Source organism: Salmo salar, chromosome 04 (assembly GCF_965601325.2).
Source record: "Salmo salar chromosome 04, fSalSal1, whole genome shotgun sequence".
NCBI classification, from domain to species: domain Eukaryota; kingdom Metazoa; phylum Chordata; class Actinopteri; order Salmoniformes; family Salmonidae; genus Salmo; species Salmo salar.
In genome coordinates this window covers 65,457,496-65,481,235 of record NC_138294.1, presented here as the reverse complement: position 1 = coordinate 65,481,235, position 23,740 = coordinate 65,457,496, and the positions used below count along the sequence as shown (strand labels likewise).

The following is a 23,740-nucleotide window of genomic DNA, read 5'->3' as shown; positions in this document are numbered from 1 at the left end:
CAATGGCCCTCTGTTTGGTGTGGTCAATTACAACACGGTCTTCCAATATCACCTTCCAAATACATTCAAACTACAGTTGCACAAGGGCTGTGTATAGAAGCTGATTTGAGTGATGGCCACCAACAAAAACTACAATAGTGAGTAACAAATCTCAGCAGTTTGAGAAGTAGCTAACAACAGACAAACAGCATATACTGTAGATGTTCCATCAGAGGGTATTAGCCATGTGTTTAGCAATGCTTGATATAGTGATATGACCAATGTTCGCTCTAAGCTGTGTGCGTGTGCAGAAATATCAGCCCACAGAGAGAAGCATGAGATTGAGTGAAGTTCAACTTTCTAGAGTAGTGTTCATCAACCGGTCAATTGCGATCGACAGGTCGATCTCCAAGGCATTCCTAGTCGATCACCAAACATTTATTTTAAAAGAATTATAAAGCATTGTGTTCCTATTTTTTTTAATTTGTTTTGGGCTGTTGGCGGTAGGTGCACACGATTCAGCTGCCCTGTGCGCTGGGTAGGTGAACTGTTGCCATTTTGAACCATTTCATGTGTCTGAAGGTACAAACTCTGCCTTCCAGGCTGACCCAGAGAGCAAATCAAGTGCACTATAGGCCTACCGCTGGCCAATCGAATGGCTCAGATGACCGTCTCTGCTAGAGGTCGACCGATTAATCGGAATGACCGATTAATTAGGGCCGATTTCAAGTTTTCATAACAATCGGAAATCGGTATTTTTGGACGCCGATTTGGCTGTTTTTTTTTTTTAGACCTTTATTTAACTAGGCAAGTCAGTTAAGAACACATTCTTATTTTCAATGACGGCCTCGGAACGATGGGTTAACTGCCTTGTTCAGGGGCAGAACGACAGATTTTTACCTTGTCAGCTCAGGGATTCAATCTTGCAACCTTACGGTTAACTAGTCCAACGCTCTAACCACCTGCTTTACATTGCACTCCATGAGGTTACGTGAATGCAGTAAGAAGCCAAGGTAAGTTGCTAGCTAGCATTAAACTTATCTTATAAAAAACAATCAATCAATCATAATCACTAGTTAACTACACATGGTTGATGATATTACTACTTTATCTAGCCTGTCCTGCGTTGCATATAATCGCTTAGGTACACGTTGCTCCAACCATAAACATTAATGCCTTTCTTAAAATCAATACACGAGTATATATTTTTAAACCTGCATATTTAGCTAAAAGAAATCCAGGTTAGCAGGCAATATTAACCAGGTGAAATTGTGTCATTTTGCGTTCATTGCACGCAGTCAGGGTATATGCAACAGTTTGGGCCGCCTGGCTCGTTGCGAACTAATTTGCCAGAATTTTACGTAATTATGACATAACATTGAAGATTGTGCAATGTAACAGGAATAACGTTTTGTTTTCGAGATGATAGTTTCCAGATTCGACCATATTAATGACCTAAGGCTCGTGTTTCTGTGTGTTATTATATTATAATTAAGTCTATGATTTGATAGAGCAGTCTGACTGAGCGGTGGTATGCAGCAGCAGGCTCGTAAGCATTCATTCAAAATAGCACTTTCGTGCATTTTGCCAGCAGCCCTTCGCAATGCATTACGCTGTTTATGACTTCAAGCCTATCTACTCCTGAGATTAGGCTGGTGTAACCGATGTGAAATGGTTAGCTAGTTAGCCGGGTGCGCGCTAATAGTGTTTCAAACGTCACTCGCTCTGAGACTTGGAGTAGTTGTTTCCCTTACTCTGCATGGGTAACGCTGCTTCGAGGGTGGCTGTTGTCGATGTGTTCCTGGTTCAAGCCCATGTAGGAGCAAGGAGAAGGACGGAAGCTATACTGTTACACTGGCAATAACAAAGTGCCTATAAGAACATCCAATAGTCAAAGGTATATGAAATACAAATCGTATAGAGAGAAATAGTCCTATAATTCCTATAATAACTACAACCTAAAACATCTTACCTGGGAATATTGAAGACTCATGTTAAAAGGAACCACCAGCTTTCATATGTTCTCATGTTCTGAGCAAGGAACTTAAACGTTAGCTTTTTTACATGGCACATATTGCACTTTTACTTTCTTCTCCAACACTTTGTTTTTGCATTATTTAAACCAAATTGAACATGTTTCATTATTTATTTGAGGCCAAATTGATTTTATTGATGTATTATATTAAGTTAAAATAAGTGTTCATTCAGTCTTGTTGTAATTGTCATTATTACAAAGAAATAAATAAAGAAATAAATACAGGGAAAATAAATAAATAAAATCGGCCGATTAATCGGTATCGGCCTTTTCTGGCCCGCCAATAATCGGTATCGGCGTTGAAAAATCATAATCGGTCGACCTCTAGTCTCTGCAGTAACATAGCAGGCATAAAAGAAAGCTACAGCAAAGTTGATATTATGAGATTTTAAAACCATGACTAGAGAGAATGTCAATGAATACAGCAAAGAGCTGCTGTTTTTATGACTGAGTTCATGTTTAAATTCTTACTCAGCACTGTCAACACTTTGTGTTCAACACTTTTATAAGCCATAAAATGCGCATTTTTCCTATTTCCACTCAGCGCTACAACAAACACTGCAGCAGTAATGAATGACTAGCAAAGTGTATCTTTAGGCTTGCATTGTTATTATTATTAGCAGCTTAGGTCTTTTTTAATATCGAGGAATATTTAACTTTCTCTGTTCATAGAAGTAACAACATGAATTTGTGCATGAGGCAGAAATAATGTGGTGCGACACGAGTTTCGCCATCATCTGGAAGACTGTGTCCCTTTTTGGTCAGTGTCAGTGGAAGAAAGGGAGAGCGGAGGGATGTTGAGAGGCGGACCCTCAGTCTGCTGCTCTCCCTCTGCTGAGACTGACCATCAGATGTAGGCACCATCAGTCCAATTAAATAAAATAAAAAGCTAATTATTTAAATGTATGCTCACTCAGCTGTGCTTCACAAGTAATACAATAATGGATCTATTACCGGTGTGATCATATAGCCTACCTCCATTTTTTTTATATATTTAAAAGAAATGGCCAAACAACAATGCATTGGCAGGCCAATTCAAGCAAAGCCAATATGCATTGATAATCTATTGGGCCTATAGCTTACCGCACAAACATAATTGCTACAGTACTGTTTTTAATTGGTTAATGTTGCATAGACTTATGTTTTTCAAGTCATGTAAAAAACAATCTGAGCGGTAGATCTTGGCTTGCATTTTGAATCAATCGGATCTTGACCCCGAAAGGGTTGGTGACCACTGTTCTAGAATTATTCCTGTTATCACTATCAACCTTTCCCTTTACTGTGGAAATTGTGATCGAATCAAAGCAATATTAGCCACTTTCAATGCAACATGCCAAAACAAAATTAACTATGCAAGAGATTTTGTTGTAGGCAGAACACATCGGCGTAGGATTCTATTGCATTGGCACGCACTACTCAGCCTGTACTCTACACAAACCGGTGCGGCATAAACAATCAGAGCTGCAGTAGGCCTATATGCAAATAGACCTTTGCCATTTACTTTGAACTGGACTGTGTTTACAGCATGAGCGGTTGTGAGTAGATGCGCTTTTTAGGAGATCAAAACAAGAGCTACATGTAGCCACGTGTGCACATTTTGTTCAAATCCTTTGCTAGTTAGTTAATTATTAGCCCAGTTATAGATCATTTGTAGTCAGAAATAGGGGAGTGATTGCTTCCTACAAGAGTACAAGATTTATACATTTCTAGACATCTTTGAAAAGCGAGTCAGGTAAAGAGCTTTTTTTTGTCTTAAAGGGGAAGTGTTGTATTTTGAGATAGGTTTGAATAAACTAAGTAGCCAATAGACAGAGGGTAGCATAAGCGGTCTGATTCTCTGTAATAATGTTATGGCAATAATAGTGCATTTTGTTTTATAAAGTGATTTCTTGCATCAAACAACACAACAACATTTTCAGTCACCTTGTCTGAATGACAAGTGGATAAACAGGTTAATGTCAAGCCCTGCATGTCTTTTTTTCAAAAGTATCACGGACTGTAGGCCTACATTGAACACCACACATTGGCAGCAACTGTAGGCTGAATGATAGAACAGCTATTTCCATGTTAAAATATTATGGGATGAATTTTCTCCATTGTTTTTGATGGTAGGCCTACAGTAGATTATGATCAAATAGCCACAGTAGCCTACATAGCCACTGTTAAAACTAAGTTAAAGCGGGTACAGCCTCAGTGTTCACAGTAAATGTGTGCTGGAAGTTGCACAGAATTAGAGGGAACATTGGATATGACACATTCTCAGAACATTTTGAACATCGTGGCTGTGGCGGTCATGACATTTTGTCAGCCAGTAACTGTCATGCAAATAACTGCCGGTCCGTTAACGAACAAAAACACATTTAGCATCTCTGGCCTTCCATGCATAGCCTACAAGCCACTGAAATCAAATCAAATCAAATGTTATTGGTCACATACACATGGTTAGCAGATGTTAATGCGAGTGTAGCGAAATGCTTGTGCTTCTAGTTCCGACCATGCAGTAATATCTAACAAGTAATCTAACAATTTCACAACAACAAAGGAATGAATAACAATATGTACATATAAATATATGGTTGAGCGATGGCCGAACGGCATGGGCAAGATGCACTTTGGAACGTCTGTCTACATTGAAAAAAGTATAATAAATCAATGTAATATAGCCTACACCGTCACAATAAATCCATTATTTATTTTAGACAGGTCTAAAGAAACATTATGATATGAAGAAAATTAAGCCTATTTCAGGAGAACAGAATAGCGTATTCTGAGTCATCCTTATGTTAGGCCCTGATCTGGCTATGCCATATGGCTGTGGGCTACACTTGTTCATTTTGCAGACAATATTTGCTTAGGACTCTGTGGCATTATTTTATGTTCAAAAGAATATAATTGAACATACAGTAGCTGAATAAAATAGAAAGGATATGATTGAGGGAGTGCACACATGCGACTATTCTGTGTTGAGCGGTTAACAAAGTGATCATTTGAAACAGGTCCTCCTATATGCTTAATTGAGTTATTTATGCAACTTTAGTTGTTAGGCTAAATGGTTTGATTTTTAATACATTCTAAGGCTGCATTTTGCGACAAATGTATGTTTTTTTAACGTCACTGGTTCTTGCACAGGCTGCACACATTTCATCAGTCTCTCATTCACAATTTGACAAGCCCTTGATAATACTCTCACCCATCAGACTATTCTCAATGTAATGTGGTCTTTACATATAGCCTACTAATATATGTGTGGAAATATTTGAGGATTTACTATAGAATGGCCCACAAAAAAAATATGTCATCCGTAGCCTGCACTCGAATAGCGAATGGGGAAAGCGCTTACTGCGGTTATGTTTTTAATATGCCAGGTAAGCTACACCGGTTGTAAAGCGGATTCATGTCCTTAATAATAAAAATAATTGCAATAAATATAGCAGCACCAGAAAGCTGGGATCATCTTTTAAATAGTGGCAGGTCAAAACTCTGTTTTCACAAGCCATTGTGCAATGACTGGGCTTATAAGAACATGTGTTTCACTTGGCTCTGTGGGCTATGGGCTCTCTAACCCTGTTCCAGGGGTCCTAGGCCTATAGGCTACGCTTAAGATTTATTTGCCCACTTTAGTTGCGATACAAACCTTATCAAAACATACAGGTCTATAGGCTAGGCTACATGTGCATGCAACTATGATTTGAAAAAGTCGCAAAGAAATGCATGCACTGTTTGCATAGCATAGCCTGTAGAAATCTTGTGCAACATGGGCTTATAGGAACACATTTCATTTCATGCATTAACCAGCAATGAGGAGCTGGCTCTCACTGCACAACAGGTGATCCTATTCCACTCAAACTCTGAATGCCAGGGCTCTCATTAAGTGTTTGATTATATTTTCGATTGCATTGGGATTGATGTCAGAGTGATTAGAGGGACAATAGATCGCTGAGTACCAGGCCATTAGTGACTGGCTGTTAGCAAGTTTGGTAGGCTACTAATGACCATCAGCAGCACCAGAGTACAGTTTTGGAGAAGCCTAGTTACGGTCAAGTGGAATTTGACTGTGGTCATGACTGCCGGTGTGGCGGTAATGCAGTGACCGTAACAGCCCTAACTGTGGCCTGACCACCATGGTTCAGAGGTGAGAGGTCATGAAGGCAGAGTGTGTGAGGTATTAACGGTACTGTACCTCCTTGCTGTCCTCCTGACTCCGCGCGTCGTCGTTCATGCTAGACGTGACTCCCCGCCCCCCGGGGTGCATACTATTCCACCATTGGTCCCTCCAGGAGCCCCGCCCCTGCTTGGTCCCTCCGTCCATTAGAGACCCTCCTCCTCCCCCGCCTTCTCCCACCACCACCGTTCCTGCCTCCTTCACCATGGCAGAGTGGAAGTCCAGGAGGGAGGAGGGCGAGGAGGATGGGGGGATGGAGGGCTTCTTGAGGGAGAGGGCCAGGGGTGAGTAGGAGGCCGGGAGAGTGGAAGCGCCCAGGAGTTTAGGAGAGAGCAGGGCCAGGTCAGAGGGGCCCATGGAGGAGGGCTTGAGGATGGGCTCCAGGGCGGCCTGCTGGGCCTCCATCTCCCTCCTTGCCTGCTCTAGGATGGAGCGGATGGTCTCGTCTGAGCTGGAGGATCCACCTGAGCCGATACTACCACCCCCACCAATGCTGGACGAGGGAGGGGTCTGAGACGAGTCCACTGCAGGGAGAGAGACTGACAGAGAGGATACACAGTCATCAGACAACGCTACAAATGTCATCCACACTCAACTTCAGATGATGCTTCATAGCCCACATTTACAGTGCTAGGATAAGTGGAGGATAATTCTGCAAGGTTTTGGATTTTCTGTTTGATACCTGAAGTTCTACACAAAAGGAAAATAAATGCTCCATAGTAGAACCATATCCCTTAGATTTAAGACATGGTCAAGGAAATGTTTTCTACATCCCTTACAGAAACAGAAGGCACAACAGTCTTGTAGTCTGTATTTGGTTTGTATATTCTCGGTGTTGGGCCACACAGTGTTTAAGGTTAAATCCATTCCTCACCGAGTCTGAGACTTTGTGCATATTTTGCGAAATAGTTGCCCATGCCTCGGGGGTAACCTGTCTGTCGTCGCTGTCTGTTGTCCACACCATCTGTAGTGGGTGGCATGGCGTCAAAAGGGGGTTAGCACGAGGGACATCTCTTAGACATTCTAATGGCGGTGTATGGGGTAGTCACTAGCACTGTTTGACATTAGTTATGGCATTGGCAATTTAGGGATAAATGTCGGACCCATTAGATACAATTGGGAAAGCTTGATCCAACCACATCACATCCTACTGTATGTTCATCCACTTTACGGGCTGTATGAGGTCAACACACTAGGAAGTCCCTTCATCCCTTCAATACCCACCATCCCTATAATTTACTTATAAGGGGCATGCAGTGTGGTATGAGGGTTGGGGGTCAGACGAGAAGCTTCAACAGCAGGGTTGAGGTCAATTTATTTTAGCTCTGTCAATACAGGGAATCAATTGGAAATTCAGACCAGACCCTGGTGTAGAGTAGTTTCCATCAGACACAAAGCAAAGAGAGGAGTCACTCACCAGCCTTCTGGACCTGCAGCTCTCTCTTGGCCTGCTCCAGGATGGACTTGATGGCCTCGTCTGACCCACTCTCCGGAGTACGGATCCGCGTGGTGATGTTACCTAGGTATGGGCAACAACGGTCAGGGGTCAATGGACTGTACCAAAGGGAGGGACGGCGGGAAGCAATGGGGGTGATAGAAAGTTGGGGTAATTAATAAATGTTGACTACAATATGTCACAGATGCACAGTCATAACATACCCTAAATATAGCTGAATGTTTTGAGTTTGAGAAAAGTGCTACTTTTCCTATAAAAATCCAGTAAAACAGTAAATTCAAACAAGCTGTGAGACGGTGAAGTTTGAGTCTACCCACTGTCTCCTGTCTAAAAGGAACCCAAGGACGTTGTTCCTAGCCTTCTCCTTCATTGCGTTCTGACAAACCGCCACGGCCCCCCTGGACTGCAGTACTCCCCATGGGTCTCCCTTTACAACACAGCTCAATCCTGTTAACACAAGTGGCCAAGTCTACACATGTTCCTCATGAGCGCTGAACAGAACAGAACACTTCCAGCAGCCAGCCAGCTACTCTCTCTCCGCAACAATGGGAACCAGACTTTGGACAAGCTCCATAAGAAACATAAGACCTGGTGTTGTGGACGGGCTTCAGAAGGGAAGGCTAATTGCTGTTTGGAGTTAAACATGGAGGGGCCAGACTAATGCGGCTCCCAACTTTCGGCTTCCTCTCCTCTCTCTCTCATTTGTCCTGAGTGAGTGGTCGGAGTAATTGGGCAAGGTCGTGCTCGCTCATGTGTGTGAGTGAGGCGGGGAGCAGCTGTCTACATGGGGGGTGAACTGCAAGTAATTCATGACAAAAAAGGGGTCTGACCCGGGAAAGGGCAGGTGACTCTGTAAGCGCTCCCCCCGGAGTGGAGACATGGTGGCTTACCAGTGACACCAGTAAGACCCAGCACTCTCACTCATACACAGACACACACACGCACAGTCATGGTGGTGTTTGGGCACAGCTGCCGGGTCATGGGGACGTGATGTAACCTCTGTTTCACAGTTTTGTTGAGGCCACCACCGCCTGTAAAAATAAAAAGGTTTGAAAATGTTTGTGTTTGCGGCCTACCGAAGTGCCAAACAGCATGTAAGCACCACACCCTTGGCCATTTTCATAAGGCATGAAACACTGCATGGGTTTGGGGAAAGTACATAGTACAGCATATAAAGGAGCTTTTTAAAGGCAAAATTATATGTATGAGGTTTGCCCTGATGTCAGACTGGGAGAGAGATTGCGCAGGCTGGTTGGGACTACGACGCACCCTATGGGTTGAAAGGGTGCCTTTATAAACCCCTCCTCGTTTGCCTTATCCTGCCCCTGGTTTTTCGCCTGAGGTAGAAGTTGCCCTTAACCACCGATCTAGGACCAGATAAAAAACAACCCTTAACGAGGAAGAAACATATCTGACCCTGTATCAGCCTCATCCCTGTATTTTGAACCAGACTCCAGGCCAGAAGTGGTAGAGTGACTTTGACAATGGCTAACTGACACAACAAATTGGACAACATAAAAGCCGACCAAAACACTAAACCAACCACGATAGGGAAGGCAAAGAACAGACCTGCCCTCGAGGAGCCTTCGGAGCCGGTTCTTCGCTTCGGAACCTCCTGAAACACTCTGTTCAGGTTCTGGCCTGGGTTCTCTGTTGGAAAACAAGCGGCGACAGATAAGATAAGTGTCAGACCACTGGACTGCCACATGGATGAGGGGAGACACTGACCTAGGCACAGGTCTAGGATCAGCTTACACTCCCCAAATTCGAACCTTAAACATTAGGCGGGAAAACTCAAAACGGACACCAGATCAGTGTCTAGGAGCAGTTTTATTCTACACAAATGGATATAGTGGTAGTAGTCAGGGCATTTGCTATATAGAGCTATAGATCTACAGTTACTAGACCACCTGATCACCACAACATCTAGACATCTGAGCAAAAACCCTAACATTTGGGCAAAATCAATTCAACTTATTTAACATGGACGAAACCCATAAGTGATATACAAAAGAAGACAAATCTAACTAGAAGCCATATGGTTCAGTATGTAATAGAGCTCTGCTACCCGACCCGAGCCCGACGGGCCCCGACATTATACATTGGGTTAGAGCCGGCTAGGGCCTGTTTTTTTATCATCACCAAATTGATTACTAACATTTTGAAGCTAAGCCATTTGCTTGTGCTGCGCAGTACTGTCATATCTTACTAAGATCATGGCATCAGAAGTGCTTCAACCTCGTCAAATATAAGACCAGAGCATTGTCTGATTCGACAGAAGAGAGAGATTATTTCACTGAAAATAATAATGTTCCTTGAGTTGTTGTAGTTTAGAGTGACGAAAAGTTGCTAGCAAACTGCTCTCTCATGCCTTGTCATTGAGCAGAGAAGTCCCAAAGGAGCAGTTGCTATGGTTACTCACATGCAGAGTCATGAACAGAGTGCATGCAGCGCTGTGAGGGAGCGGGGAACAGCAAAATGCATCATACCGGCCTTATTTCAAATCAAATCGTATTTGTCACATACACGTGTTAAACAGATGTTATTGCGGGTGTCGCGAAATGCTTGAGTTTCTAGCTCCAACAGTGCAGTAATATCTAACAATACACACAATCTAAAGTAAAGGAATGGAATTAAGAATATATAAATATGTAGATGAGCAATGTCAGAGTGGCATAGACTAAGATACAGTAGGATAGAATACAGTATATACATTCGAGATGAGTAATGCAAAATATGTAAACATTATTAAAGTGACTAGTGTTCCATTGGCCAGTGATTTCAAGTCTATGTATATAGGGCAGAAGCTTCTAATGTGCTAGTGATGGCTATTTAAGATGGTCTTGAGATAGAAGCTGTTTTTCAGTCTCTGGGTCCCAGCTTTGATGCACCTGTATTTCTTTATTTTGAAAGTTATATATCTTAACTTGTTATTCTAACTTCCGCAACTCATATAAAGCCATCCCCCGTTCTCCTTTTGGAAAATCTGACCACGACTCCATTTTCTTGCTCCCAGCCTATAGACAGAAACTAAAACAGGAAGCGCCCGTGCTCAGGTCTGTTCAACACTGGTCCGACCAATCGTATTCCACGCTTGAAGATTACTTCGATCACGTGGACTGGGATATGTTCCGCATAGCATCGGACAATAACATTGATGAATACGCTGATTCGGTGGGCGAGTTTATTAGCAAGTGCATCGGTGACGTTGTACCCACAGCGTCTATTAAAACATTCCCCAACCAGAAACCGTGGATTGATGGCAGCATTCGCGCAAAACTGAAAGCCAGAACCACTGCTTTTAATTAGGGCAAGGCGACCGGAAACATGACCGAATACAAACAGTGTAGCTATTCCCTCCGCAAGGCAATCAAACAAGCTAAGCGTCAGTATAGAGACAAAGTAGAGTCGCAATTCAACGGCTCAGACACAAGAGGTGTGGCAACCAGCACCGTCGCGGACCATGATGTCTTGCTCCCAGACAAACTAAACAACTTCTTTGCTCGCTTTGAGGACAATACATTGCCACTGACACGGCCCGCTACCAAAACCTGCGGGCTCTCCTTCACTGCAGCCAACGTGAGTAAAACATTTAAACGTGTTAACCCTCGCAAGGCTGCCGGCCCAGACGGCATCCCCGGCCGCGTCCTCAGAGCATGCACAGACCAGCTGGCTGGTGTGTTTACGGACATATTCAATCAATCCTTATCCCAGTCTGCTGTTCCCACATGCTTCAAGAGGGCCACCATTGTTCCTGTTCCCAAGAAAGCTAAGGTAATTGAGCTAAATGACTATCGCCCGTAGCACTCACTTCCGTCATCATGAAGTGCTTTGAGAGACTAGTCAAGGACCATATCACCTCCACCCTACCTGAAACCCTAGACCCACTCCAATTAGCTTACCGCCCCAATAGGTCCACAGACGACACAATTGCAATCACACTGCCCTAACCCATCTGGACATGAGGAATACCTATGTAAGAATTCTGTTCATCGACTACAGCTCAGCATTTAACACCATAGTACCCTCCAAACTCGTCATTAAGCTCGAGACCCTGGGTCTCGACCCCGCCCTGTGCAACTGGGTCCTTGACTTCCTGACTGGCCGCCCCCAGGTGGTGGGGGTAGGTAACAACGTCTCCACCCCGCTGATCCTCAACACTGGGGCCCCACAAGGGTGCGTTCTCAGCCCTCTCCTGTACTCCCTGTTCAACTATGACTGCGTGGCCATGCACGCCTCCAACTCAATCATCAGTGGTACAGTGGTAGACTTGATTACCATCAACGACGAGACGGCCTACAGGGAGGAGGGGAGGGCCCTCGGAGTGTGGCGTCAGGAAAATATCCTCACACTCAATGTCAACAAAACAAAGGAGATGATCCTGGACTTCATATCGACGGGACAGTAGTGGAAAAGGTGGAAAGTTTTAAGTTCCTCGGCGTACACATCACAGACAAACTGAAATGGTCCACCCACACAGACAGCGTGGTGAAGAAGGTGCAGCAGCTTCAACCTCAGGTGCAGCCTCTTCAACCTCAGGAGGTTGAAGAAATTCGGCTTGTCACCAAAAACACTCACAAACTTTTACAGATGCACAATTGAGAGCACCCTGTCGGGCTGTATCACCGCCTGGTATGGCAACTGCACCGCCCACAACCGTAAGGCTCTTCAGAGGGTAGTGAGGTCTGCATAACGCCTCACCGGGGGCAAACTACCTGCTCTTCAGGACACCTACACCACCCGAAGGCCAAAAAGATCATCAAGGACAACAACCACCCGAGCCACTGCCTGTTCACCCCGCTATCATCCAGAAGGCGAGGTCAGTACAGGTGTATCAAAGCAGGGACCGAGAGACTGAAAAACAGTTTCTATCTCAAGGCCATCAGACTGTTAAACAGCCATCACTAACATTGAGTGGCTGCTGCCAACATACTGACTCATCTCTAGCCACTTTAATAATGAACAAATGTATGTAATAAATGTATCACTAGCCACTTTAAACAATGCCACTTTATATAATGTTTACATACCCTACATTACTCATCTCATATGTATATACTGTACTCTATACCATCTACTGCATCTTGCCTATACCGTTCGGCCATCACTCATTCATATATTTTTATGTACATATTCTTATTCATTCCTTTACACTTGTGTGTATAAGGTAGTTGTGAAATTGTTAGGTTAGATTACTTAGATATTAATATTAAGTAGATATTACTTAGATATATAGTTAAATATTACTGCATGGTTGGAACTAGAAGCACAAGCATTTCGCTACACTCGCATTAACATCTGCAAACCATGTGTATGTGACAAATAACATTTGATTTGATTTGAAATGCCAAAAGATAGTTTTTGGGTGGAGTTTTCCTTTAAATTTGGCAGAAGCAATTGGGCATGGGTGGGGTAGGGCCTGAACATTGCATATAGGGCTTGGGCTTAAAATTCATGCCCGTGCATGGCTCTAGTATGTTACAATGCTTGTAAAAACACATTGGCCAGAGTAATATGCACAGTAGAAGGCAACAGTCAACTATTGTCAAACAGCCAGAAACAAAGAAAGTGGATGTAAGACCACTCCACACAGTCTTAAACCACCCTCTGAGAACCCTTGAGTCAATCCAAATGTTCTACCATTCAAACCACATATCAAACTTTTCACATATACAAGAAGGGACATTGATGGGGATTTGGGCTCACTAAAACGTGAGTTGTGGGTTCAGTTATTGAAAACATAAATGATTGAAACAGAACTAGTAGCTATGGCACATAAGAACCACATTACATTTCTCCCCAACATGATTCTATTAAACTTCTGTTAAACTTCTCCCCTGGGCAGACAGGTTTGGGGCTTGCTGCCAGACCAATTCCTTGAAATCTGTCCAAACAAGCACAATAGACAAGAGTGCAGAGCTACAGTGTGTACATTCATCTACACTCACTACTCTGCTTTAACACAGAGGAGAACTAAAGCTCAAACGTTTACATCATCCCTGCCCTGACTGCCAAGTGTGCCCTTGCTGTGAAATGTGGAGAAACCAGACTGCGGACGCATTTCCTAAACTGCATGTCTCGCCTCGCTCTCGTCCCGAGCTTCTTGCCGACCGCAGCAGCTCTCGTCTTGCCTTGTGACGCTACTGACTGAGCACCAAGCTCCACACTTATCAGTTCCTCACTCAGGGACAGAGACAGAGCAGAGAGAGACAGACACAGCGAAAGAGTGGGATGGATATGAAGAGGGGGATAGAGATATTTAGAGAGGGAGAGAGATTGTGGTGGAGGGGGGAAGAAAGAGAAAGAGAGAGCAAAGAGGAGAAATAGGAAGTCATTTAATAGGAACACAATGTATGCGTTTTGTAATCCGTCTCAAATTTGACATAATTGCTTGTAAAAGTGTCTGCATTAGTTATCAGCAGTTTGGGGTGAAGAATGAGGACTTTGCAGCAGGGGGGTGCAGCTTCAGTCTTTAATTGACCTCAACACACACACACACACACACACACACACACACACACACACACACACACACACACACACACACACACACACACACACACACACACACACCTGTCCAGACTTGCATGTTATTGACTGCCGTTTGAGCACTGATGTGCCCATTCAGACAGATCAGGAAAATTTCCCCCTGTAATCTGATGGGATCAACTTGCCTCCCACTTACTGACTCAACAGTACAGGCTGCGTTCCCCAGCAGCACACAGCAATGTGCCATTTAAGACGGTTACAAAATCAATAGGAAAAGGCAGTGGACCGACAGCGATAAGTGCTGGAGACCTGAGTGGCGCATGCGAAGATGACATTTTGATAGACCCACTTCTAAATGCTCCCTCCCTCTAACGGGTGTGATTCGTGGGAAGGTTGCTACAATGACAGACGACAGGCGATAACGACAGGAAAGGGAACATGTCTGCAAGGTTAATCTGGACGTCTTAGCAGGCGATATGACTGGTGACAATGATAAGGATCGCTGTCCATTCATCAGGGCCCGAGCTATGGCTACACTGCTGAAGGGTGGGGTTGGACAGCTGTGGTTAAAGAGACAGTGCTATCAACAGTTACCAAAAATGCAATGGTTTGTCAAGTCAAAGGTTTAAGGTTTAGAGCCATGCTCTGACTGAGGGTCAAACATTGAACATGGATCTGCTGAAGTTTGTCTTTTGTTAATCTGAATCGAGTGTCTGACAAAATTCAATGTACCATTCAGCACCCCTTTTCCTATTGAGTTGTGTACAGAGTTTTGTGGGAGAGCATAGCAGGACCGCACTGAAGCTACTGTAACACAGAAACAGAACACCAGCCTGAACCTGAGGCCTTTCTACTATACGCTTCAGAAATACAGCTGTCAAATCTTTCACCTGGAACTGTGTGATGTGTGGAACTGTGTGATGCAAAGCATCTGGAGGCAGAGACATCAATAAAATATGTATGTTTAAGTGACGCGCTCAGCTAAGTGTGCATGTGAGAAAACAGTGATACAAGCTCAGATAGGTCTATGTACTGTACGTTTCTGTATGTCTGGGTGAGAGCAGTTAATGTCCTGTGTGAAGACATTTCTATCAGTCTCACCTCTCTGCCTCCCCTGGATGCTGCGCAGTGCCAAGATGTTCTGCTCGTCAGATAGGAACTGCCTCATCTTGTGGAAGGGCTCCTTGCCCCTGATGGTCAGCTTGCTCCAGGGCTTGGGCCTAGCCAGTATCTCACTGACCGAACCCTGGGACAACCCCAGCACGTAGTGGCCGAAGATCCTCTGCCCAATGTTGTGCTTGATCAGCTGCTCCTTGACCTGACGCGCTATCTCAGATGTGTCCATGTCTTCACCTTCCGAGACACTCCCTGCACCCTCTGACTGGCTGGGCGAGGGGGCTAGGCCATTAACGTCTGGGCTGCCCGCTGACGGATGCTGGGATTGCGACTGCAATGACTGATGGGGTGGCAGAGGGCTGGCTGAGAGGGAGTTAGGGGTTGGGTAGTGGGCAGGGGAGAAGAGCAGGGCCTGGCCAGACACTGAGTCCTGCAGGGCTTTGGAGTAGAAGGTCTGCATGAGCTGGCGCTGTAGCAGGGAATTGAGCGACACTTTGCCCGCCAGGGGGAAAGCGGTGCCTGCCGACGCCAGCGAGGAGGGGCTGAAGAAGTCCTGCCCGCCAAGCCCGCCGCCCGTGGGCGAGAAGTGGTGCGTGCCATTGGCGGTGGTGACAGGGGTGGTGTCGGAGGAACCACCTGAGCCAGTGCGCAGGAGGAGTTGAGAGGAGGGAGGGGGAGGGGAGCCCTGCAAGTTGGTGCCCATGGGCGTGGCAGGAAGACGCTGTTGACCCTCTGGTGAGTCTTTGACCTTTCGCTCCCTCACACCTGTGAGACCAGACAAAACATGACACAGATCAATACATCAAAATATCTAGACAAAACACCATCTACCTACAAGTACACAAGTTTCATCACACCCATTAGTGAGAGATGTTGGGGGTACAGTGAACTACAGTTGAGTAGCATAACCTTAGAGTGGCGATGCACTGATGCATTGTGCGAATTTGCCAGTAGGGCTTCTGGCTGTGGAGAGGGACACTGAACAGTAGTGAAGGGAAGCGTCTGGCAGGCATGTCACAGGATATGGACACAGGCAGAGAGCTGCCTAGGTTACCTGCTGTGTGGTGTATGCCCTGCCTAACCTTCTTGCCCCTGCCCCTGCATATCACCATCTCCAGGCCACCATTCACTCAAGGTAGCTTTGGGATGCCCTTATTTCAGGGTGGATTAACATTAGTGGTGTGTGTGTGCCTGTGGTGTATGCATCAGAGTGCGGGAACAGTAGCAAAACTTACACATGTACTATACAGCAATGATAAACAATGGCAGCCAAGCAATATTTGCTCTTTATACATACTTTTCCTTGTGAGATTTGATTAATGTTAGGTATAGCCATAGGCTCAACACCATTGCAAAAGAGGCCATAGTATACAGATCATCAGGCATACAAAATTGAGTTATAAAACTGATAACACTGTATACATGTACAATCATTAACATTTATTCATCGGAAATTACATTGGGAAGTAACTAAGTAGAACGCCCGTCCAACCTGTAGCCAAACAGCGCCTTTGGTTTCACATCAACATGATCCGGTTGGACAGCGAGGGGTCCCATTAGGAATACAAATGAAAAGCTTAATTTTCGAGGACAGGGGAGGGAGGGGGGAGACCCGAAGCCAAATGGGATGACATTTCCGGAGCGACCAAGTGCACTGAGTGATAAAGGGCATACTGGGAGGAGAGACTAACGGGGCTTCATTAGCATACTGGATCACTCCATGTCCTCCAGCCTCTGACCTCCCTTGGCCCCCCTCTCCTTCTCGCCTAGGGTGGGCTGCACTGTGCCCCTCCACTACACAACTGCAAACTGTGTGGGCGCAGATGCGCTACCAAAAAAGCCGTGGAAAGTAATAAAAAAAACGGACCTTAACCCGTAAAGATGAGATGTAGCCTCCAAACACTAGCCGTGGTCAGTACCTGTTTGTGTAGTTACAGCCCCTAGCCTGTGGTGTGGTTAGGTTATTTTTTGGAGAGGTCATATTGTTGAGTTTTGGGTAGAATCTACTTTAGGGAGGCATTTTTAAACTTAGAACAGAAAGCTAAAGCTCTCTGAAGTAGAAGACACTTATTGTTCTTCAACTGGAAAAAAGGCAGACTGAACACCAGTAGGTGTTAGACTAGGACCAAAAGGTTGATATTATACACCAAGTCTCCAATCTTTTCATCCCCAGAGTCTGAGTAGAACTTCAGGTAGCAGATGTAAAGTCTAGGACTTTAGATAAATGGAGATATAACAAGAAACCTCAAGCAGTGATCCTTTGAAATGTAGCACAGAGAATGTTACACTACCTCTCAAATCGCCGTGCTTAAAGGGCTGATTCTCTGAATGAGATAAATCGAGGATCCAGACAAGACGAGGGCCGCTCTGAGAAAGCAGCAGCACCAGTCTTAATGGTGTGAGCTGACTGTCAGCTTCGAACCCTTCAATTCAACTCCATTATACATTTACGGGGCCTGAATGTTTTTTATTTGTATCAAATGCGGTAGCATGCCAATGGAAACAGTTGACACATTGTTTAGGAGTGTGTCTATATTTGTAGAAAAGAAAATGCTCCTTGAGATATAACATTCTTTCCTTTGAGTCGAACAGTCTCTTCTTCTGCTGGCCGAGATAGCTGGAGCTGCTTCCTGTTTGACTACTTTACTTCCTGTCTATAACCCCTCTAGGCGACTGACAGAGTAAAGAAACAAAAGGACTGTGTGTCCTTTTAAGTTGAAAGCACCCTGGCACACACACAGAGGCCAGGCCCATGCTCTGATGAAGGCTAATGGTGAGGGACTTATACTCCATATTACATTCTGGTCTGGGGTAACTTCCGCTCAGACAATGTTTACATTTTCAAAAAGCTCTTCAAGACAGATATCCTTGAATCTCAGGATTCTAGATATGGAGACAGACGAAAAGCCATTAAGTTTGTGAGAGTGTATGACTGTGCATCTATGGGTCTGTGTAAGGCAGCTGAATGTGGGGTATGCGATTGAAAGAGCTGGCATGTTGTGACAAGAGAAGGCGATAAGGGCTCAGAGATCAATGGTGGAATGCTAGGGCTCTGTGCATCACTGAATTAGGCTCAATGAGTTCAACCAAACATCAGCCCCCTCTTTGGAAACAACCCTATCAGTGCTTACGAAGCCTGTTCAGTTCCAGCCCATGAATAAGACCTTGACAGGGGGCAGTTCACACCAGGAGTTGACTGTGTGGTCGTGTCTACATGCATATCACCAAAAAATTCTGCCGATAACAGATTGGCTGCTTTGATACTGGTTAAAGTTGATATCAAACACAGTTTTTCCCCCTCTGACATCAATGCACGTACAATAGAACAACAGAGTATGTACTACGACTGCTTTCTAACACGACGTTGGCGCTCCTCTTCTCCGTTTAATAAACAAAACAAAAACGCCTGTGGGCAGCCATCTATTTCCCCTAATGCGGATCTCAGCTTTAAGGTAATTTAAACAAATAAAAATGGTGAAAACTAATGTTCAACTTGGTCAGTTGGCAAGTTCAAGATGGCAAACAAACACTGCGTAGTCCATAGCAGATGTCTGATTGATAAGTCACCTTAATAAATAATGTGTGCGTGTGTGCGTACGTGTGTCTAGTTATGTGTGTGTGTGTATGTGTGAGTGAGAGCGCTTGAAGGACTCACCACTCAGCTCACTGTTGTTTAGGCGCAGGGAGGAGCTCTCAGACTGCAGGCCTCGACTCTTCAACAACATCTCCAGAGGCTTCTTAGAGTCCTGACACAGAGATAGGAAATTGTTAAACCTTGATTGATAAGATACATTGTCTAAATATTGTTCCAATAAAACTCAAATGCAATATTCAGCCTCCTTACCTGTGCTGAGGAGAAGTTTGAAGAGCCAAACTCCATGGACTTTAGGATACTGTGAAGTAAACAAGAAGAAATGGACCACTTTATTACTGCACCCACTGCAAAACGGAGATCACAAATACACACAGCACCACAGGACTGACATTTATCTGCTATCAGCCCGCACAGAACATCTACATCAGCGACAGGCAGTCCTTCACTCTGCTCCGACCATCAAAATCTGATAATGCAATGAAATCCTTAGAGCCAATCACAGTAATTAAAATGGGTTATTCAATCATGTGTTGGGTGCCAATTGGATTTCAGGCGATATTATCTATAAAGGAAAAAGCGTCTATGAAAAGGTTGGGAGGCAAATAAAGACACTTTAGTCTATTAGGAGAGGAATGCTTCCCTTTGGGACCACAGACGGGCTATCAATACAAATTCCCACAAATAGCTCTTTGGCTGACCATCATAGTGGCGCTGAAAACTCTCACAAACAGAGCCATTCACTGATACTACCTTTAGGACTTCTTCCAATTGGGAATATTATGCCTGAAAATCCAGTTACCAAATTAATGTTCAGACGGCCCCTGCCGTCCAGACGAGTGAAGATTGTTAAATCCTGGCAAGAAACCACCCGAGTAGCCTAAACATGGGCAGTGCCGTCCAATTATCTTGTCTGCAAATCTTAACTTAGTTAGCCTTCTTGTTCCTGACTTGGACGGAGATAACATGCAGCACAACACCAAAAAAACTGAAGCCACTGTTCACCGTCATCTTGGGATCCCATACCAGAAATGCTAGAGCTAAAACAAGCCAATGTCATAGAAAACTGAATATGGTGCAATAAAGCTCATGACATGTGTGTTGTTAATGAGTAAAGATTCAAAATGACATTTATCATAACAGATTTCCTTGGTTTATTCAACCTTTTTATAAAAACAATTTATCGAGCTACAGTACAAAACATATTTGACAACTGCAATCAATGCTTTCGAAAGAATGTCCTTTAGAGTAGCTATACTTAAAGGTGCAATATGCAGAAATCTTTCCGCCATTTCCGGGTTGCAAAAATTATAATAGTTCTCCTAATTTCAGTTTGTGACAAAAAAGCTTTCCAGGGAAAAAACTAAACTTAAGAACGGGAAGCATAGAAATAGCGCACATAAACGAGATCTACTGCTTCTTAGACTTGCTTGTAATGAGAATGACAGATCTATAACTCACATGTATATGTGAATTTGGTCAGGTCGCCCAAAAAGTTTATATTGCAGCTTTAAAAGAAGCTAAAAGATTAGAAGAGCATGACACTAAACCCACATTTGGGGAGAAAGCATCCAAGTACATACCCCTTTAATGAGTGTACAGCACAGCCATTTTTGCTTCCCATCTCCAGACCCCAAACATTCTGATCAGATAAGAAAGCAGTGGCAAACAGAGGTTGAACGCAAAGTCCTACTGTCCAATCAAACTAGCTTTTCTGATAGGCACTACCAGTGCTTAGCCAATAATACTCAGACTCACTGAGTCCACATTCAAGGGCTAAATCTAAAGGTTAATGATAGTCTTGAGGGTGGTTTGGCAGGGTGTCCGAATCGCACATACTTGCACTCGGTGGCATCACAAGTTTAGGCTTGGAGGCAGGAATTAATTTGACCTGGTTAATGTGTATGGTTTTTTGAACTGACGCCTGTGGCTGAGGGGAGGGAAGGCAGACTGAGGGGGAAAGTGAATTACCTGAGCTCTTTCTTGATGGCTTCGTAGTCTGCCTGCTCTCGCAGTTTCTCCTCCAGTTGCTGTGTGGAAAGAGAGACACTTAGTTACTCTCTTAAGATGGGGCACTAAAGGAGTGCTTAAGCAAGTGTACACTTGGGGAGTGTACTCTTGGGAGGGCAGAGCGTAAAAGTAAGTGTATAATCAAGTGGGCTCAGTGCGTGGGGAAAGAGCACACTTTAGCTATTTCAAGGCATGGGAAAATTAAGGAAAGTATACACTTAGAGACAACTCTGTATAAATAGGGGTGGTTTTACAGTTATCGCAATGAGGACCAATGAATTGGGAAGGAAATATTTGGAGTCACAGTATAGAATGTTTTCTTAAGGAGTCCCAGTGCATTAGCATGTGTACATTTGAGATGGCTCAGTGCATTGAGAAGAGTTCATAATAATTCTGCTCCTTTCTCTTTTGTGCAATCTTTACACATTACCATGTAGCTACACCAAATCACGACAACTTCCGATAGAGAAGCACTTCAGTCTCTGTGCATAAAGCTCACTGGATATGACATGTCTGTTCAGTCGTCGCAGATACAAAGACATGTCAGTCAAGTCCTAAATGCAGAGCCGTATGAGAGGTGCCCCGCAGAGTTCAGTAAAACCACTGTTATGTTTATGGATAGAGGGTTCAAGTCTACGCATTAGTCAACTGAAACATGTCCTGACATGTTTCAGTTGTAAAATACTGTTTTTCTCAGTTAAAGCTGAAAGGTAGTGCTTACAGTAGGAGTCAAGAACTAAAACCACCAATTGTTTGTACAATATATAACTGCATTACCTGGAGGCACACTGATGCACTATAAACTACTATTGACAACTTCCACTTATTTTTTACATGGCACACACATTCAGATGAATACACAGTAGTTAGGCCTACTCTTCCTAACTGACCCCTAAACTCATGTTATGAAATTGACCAGAGGCCTTGTTGATGACCAGACTAGCCTACCTACGGAGAAGCTGTGACTATCGAAGATAACGAGGTGCCCAATGAAGAGCTCCGTGGCCTGTCTGTCTATACCCCCCTGCCTGGCTGTACCATCTATGCTCCCTCCTCTCAGGACATTACATTTCTGAACTGCCTATCATCTAAAGCTGTGGAAGACCATTGCCCAAGAACTGCCAGATCCTTACTTTTATTTTGTTAAATTGTTTTATGTTTATTTTGCTTTTAAAGAGACTGAGTTTTACTTGTAATGAAAAGCACTATATGATATCAATGTATTATTACCTCATAGTGTTACGGCACTGACCAGGGCCCTCATAGTGTTACGGCACTGACCAGGGCCCTCATAGTGTTACTGTGGTGGTGTGACGGGGCTAACCTTGAGTAAGCTCTCCTTGGTGCTGAGCTGCTGCTCCAGCTGGCTTATCTGCGAGGCAGAATTCTCCCGGATGTTGGCCAAGCTAGCCTGCAGTCTCTGCACATCCTCGGCTAGCTGCAGCACCTCCCGCTCCTTGGCACTCAGCTCCACCTCCAGACTGGAGCGCGACAGAACCTCCAGGGCCTGCTCCATGTCAGGGGCCTTTTGGATCTGTGTGGCAAGCTGGAGGGACTTGTTGGCGGACGACAGCTGTTCCCGAAGAGCCTCTGCTTCTCTCTCCGCTTCCTCAGCTCTCTGTGAAGGCGAGAGAGACAAGTTAAGTTTCCCCACTATCCCACACTTTGCTGTCATGTTGTCTACTGATAACTATAAGATAAATCACTGTAGGTCTGAAGTTTATACACAGCCATTCTTCAAGGCCCAAATCTAAACTTGAGATTTGGTAATATAACCTAAATGTTTGTCTAATAAACATTTATTTTGCGTTAAAGTTTGAATTGCACACATGCATCTTTAGTTCTAAAATAGAACAGTGAGTATAGAATTTAGACCCACAGCGATTTCACTCTTATGGATTTGTATATTCATGCATATCCTCCTGCATCAGATCATGACTGAACCACATCAGAAAACAAGTGGGGGAAGAACACAAGGCATCCTAATGACTCATTACATGTTGAAGGTGCTTAAACATTCAACCTTTAGATATATCAGGAGCTAAAGCCTTCATCTTTATGGAATTATGGAAATGTAACATTTTTCAGGCGGCTAAGTTATTCCAAAAGTTTGGGTAATGAGGGCGCTATTTCATATAATGCCAAATAATTGTTTTGGGTGATTCTATTATAAATTGTAATCAGTGGGCTCCCTTTAATTATGCCGTAGCCAGAGAAAAACAAGGTAAGCAGACGCACAGGAAAACCTTCAGTGAGATTTTACTCCCAAGGGCTAACGTATATTGAAGTGTGATGAAAACAGATACCCACACATTATAAATATTCTTCTAAAGAGTATCGTTAACAATGTGCACCATAGAAGAAAAGAAAATCCTTCTCCATTGTCTCTCACGTTAGTATTACACAGCTAAATGTGACCATGATTGGAAGTGATTGTACCATCATTTATAACGTGATGGAATGACACTGCAACTTGCCCAGTCATTGGGAGTGGAGAAAATGAAGTGTCGTCTGGAGAAGGCTGACACCAGTGATTCTCACTCAACACCCCTATCTAAACCCTCTTTGTCGCTTTGCTAGCAGATCTGAGGAGTGTGTGTGTAGTGTGCGTCTGCCTGCGCAGTCAGATGAGACAGGTGATTACAGGAACTAAGTGACAGCGAGGCGCACACAACACACACACACACACACACACACACACACACACACACACACACACACACACACACACACACACACACACACACACACACACACACACACACACACACACACACACACCTTCACCTGACAACTAATCACCTCACCAACTGAGCTTATTGATCAACATCAGTGATTGGCTAATTTTCAACTACCTGGTCTCTAGGCTTGGGTGGTATACCCTGGTATGGATGGTTTTTC

The 23,740-nt window shown here is 44.2% G+C and overlaps 1 protein-coding gene across 3 annotated transcripts in view; it reads right to left on the bottom strand.

Moving 5' to 3' along the window:
* The window catches only part of LOC106603419 (homeobox protein cut-like 1), a 221,878-nt gene that overhangs the window by 38,241 nt on the left and 159,897 nt on the right, over positions 1–23,740 (bottom strand). For 2 of the 3 annotated variants that reach the window (XM_045717150.2, XM_045717152.2), the window contains exons 10-18: positions 22,164–22,457; positions 20,801–20,859; positions 19,082–19,130; positions 18,893–18,983; positions 15,223–16,002; positions 9,202–9,282; positions 7,594–7,695; positions 7,051–7,140; positions 6,195–6,715 (exon numbers count right to left, since the gene is read on the bottom strand). In XM_045717150.2, coding sequence (XP_045573106.1) covers positions 6,195–6,715; positions 7,051–7,140; positions 7,594–7,695; positions 9,202–9,282; positions 15,223–16,002; positions 18,893–18,983; positions 19,082–19,130; positions 20,801–20,859; positions 22,164–22,457 — 2,067 coding nt within the window. The remainder of the gene's footprint in view (positions 1–6,194; positions 6,716–7,050; positions 7,141–7,593; positions 7,696–9,201; positions 9,283–15,222; positions 16,003–18,892; positions 18,984–19,081; positions 19,131–20,800; positions 20,860–22,163; positions 22,458–23,740) is intronic. The other variant, XM_045717151.2, reaches the window with a different exon arrangement.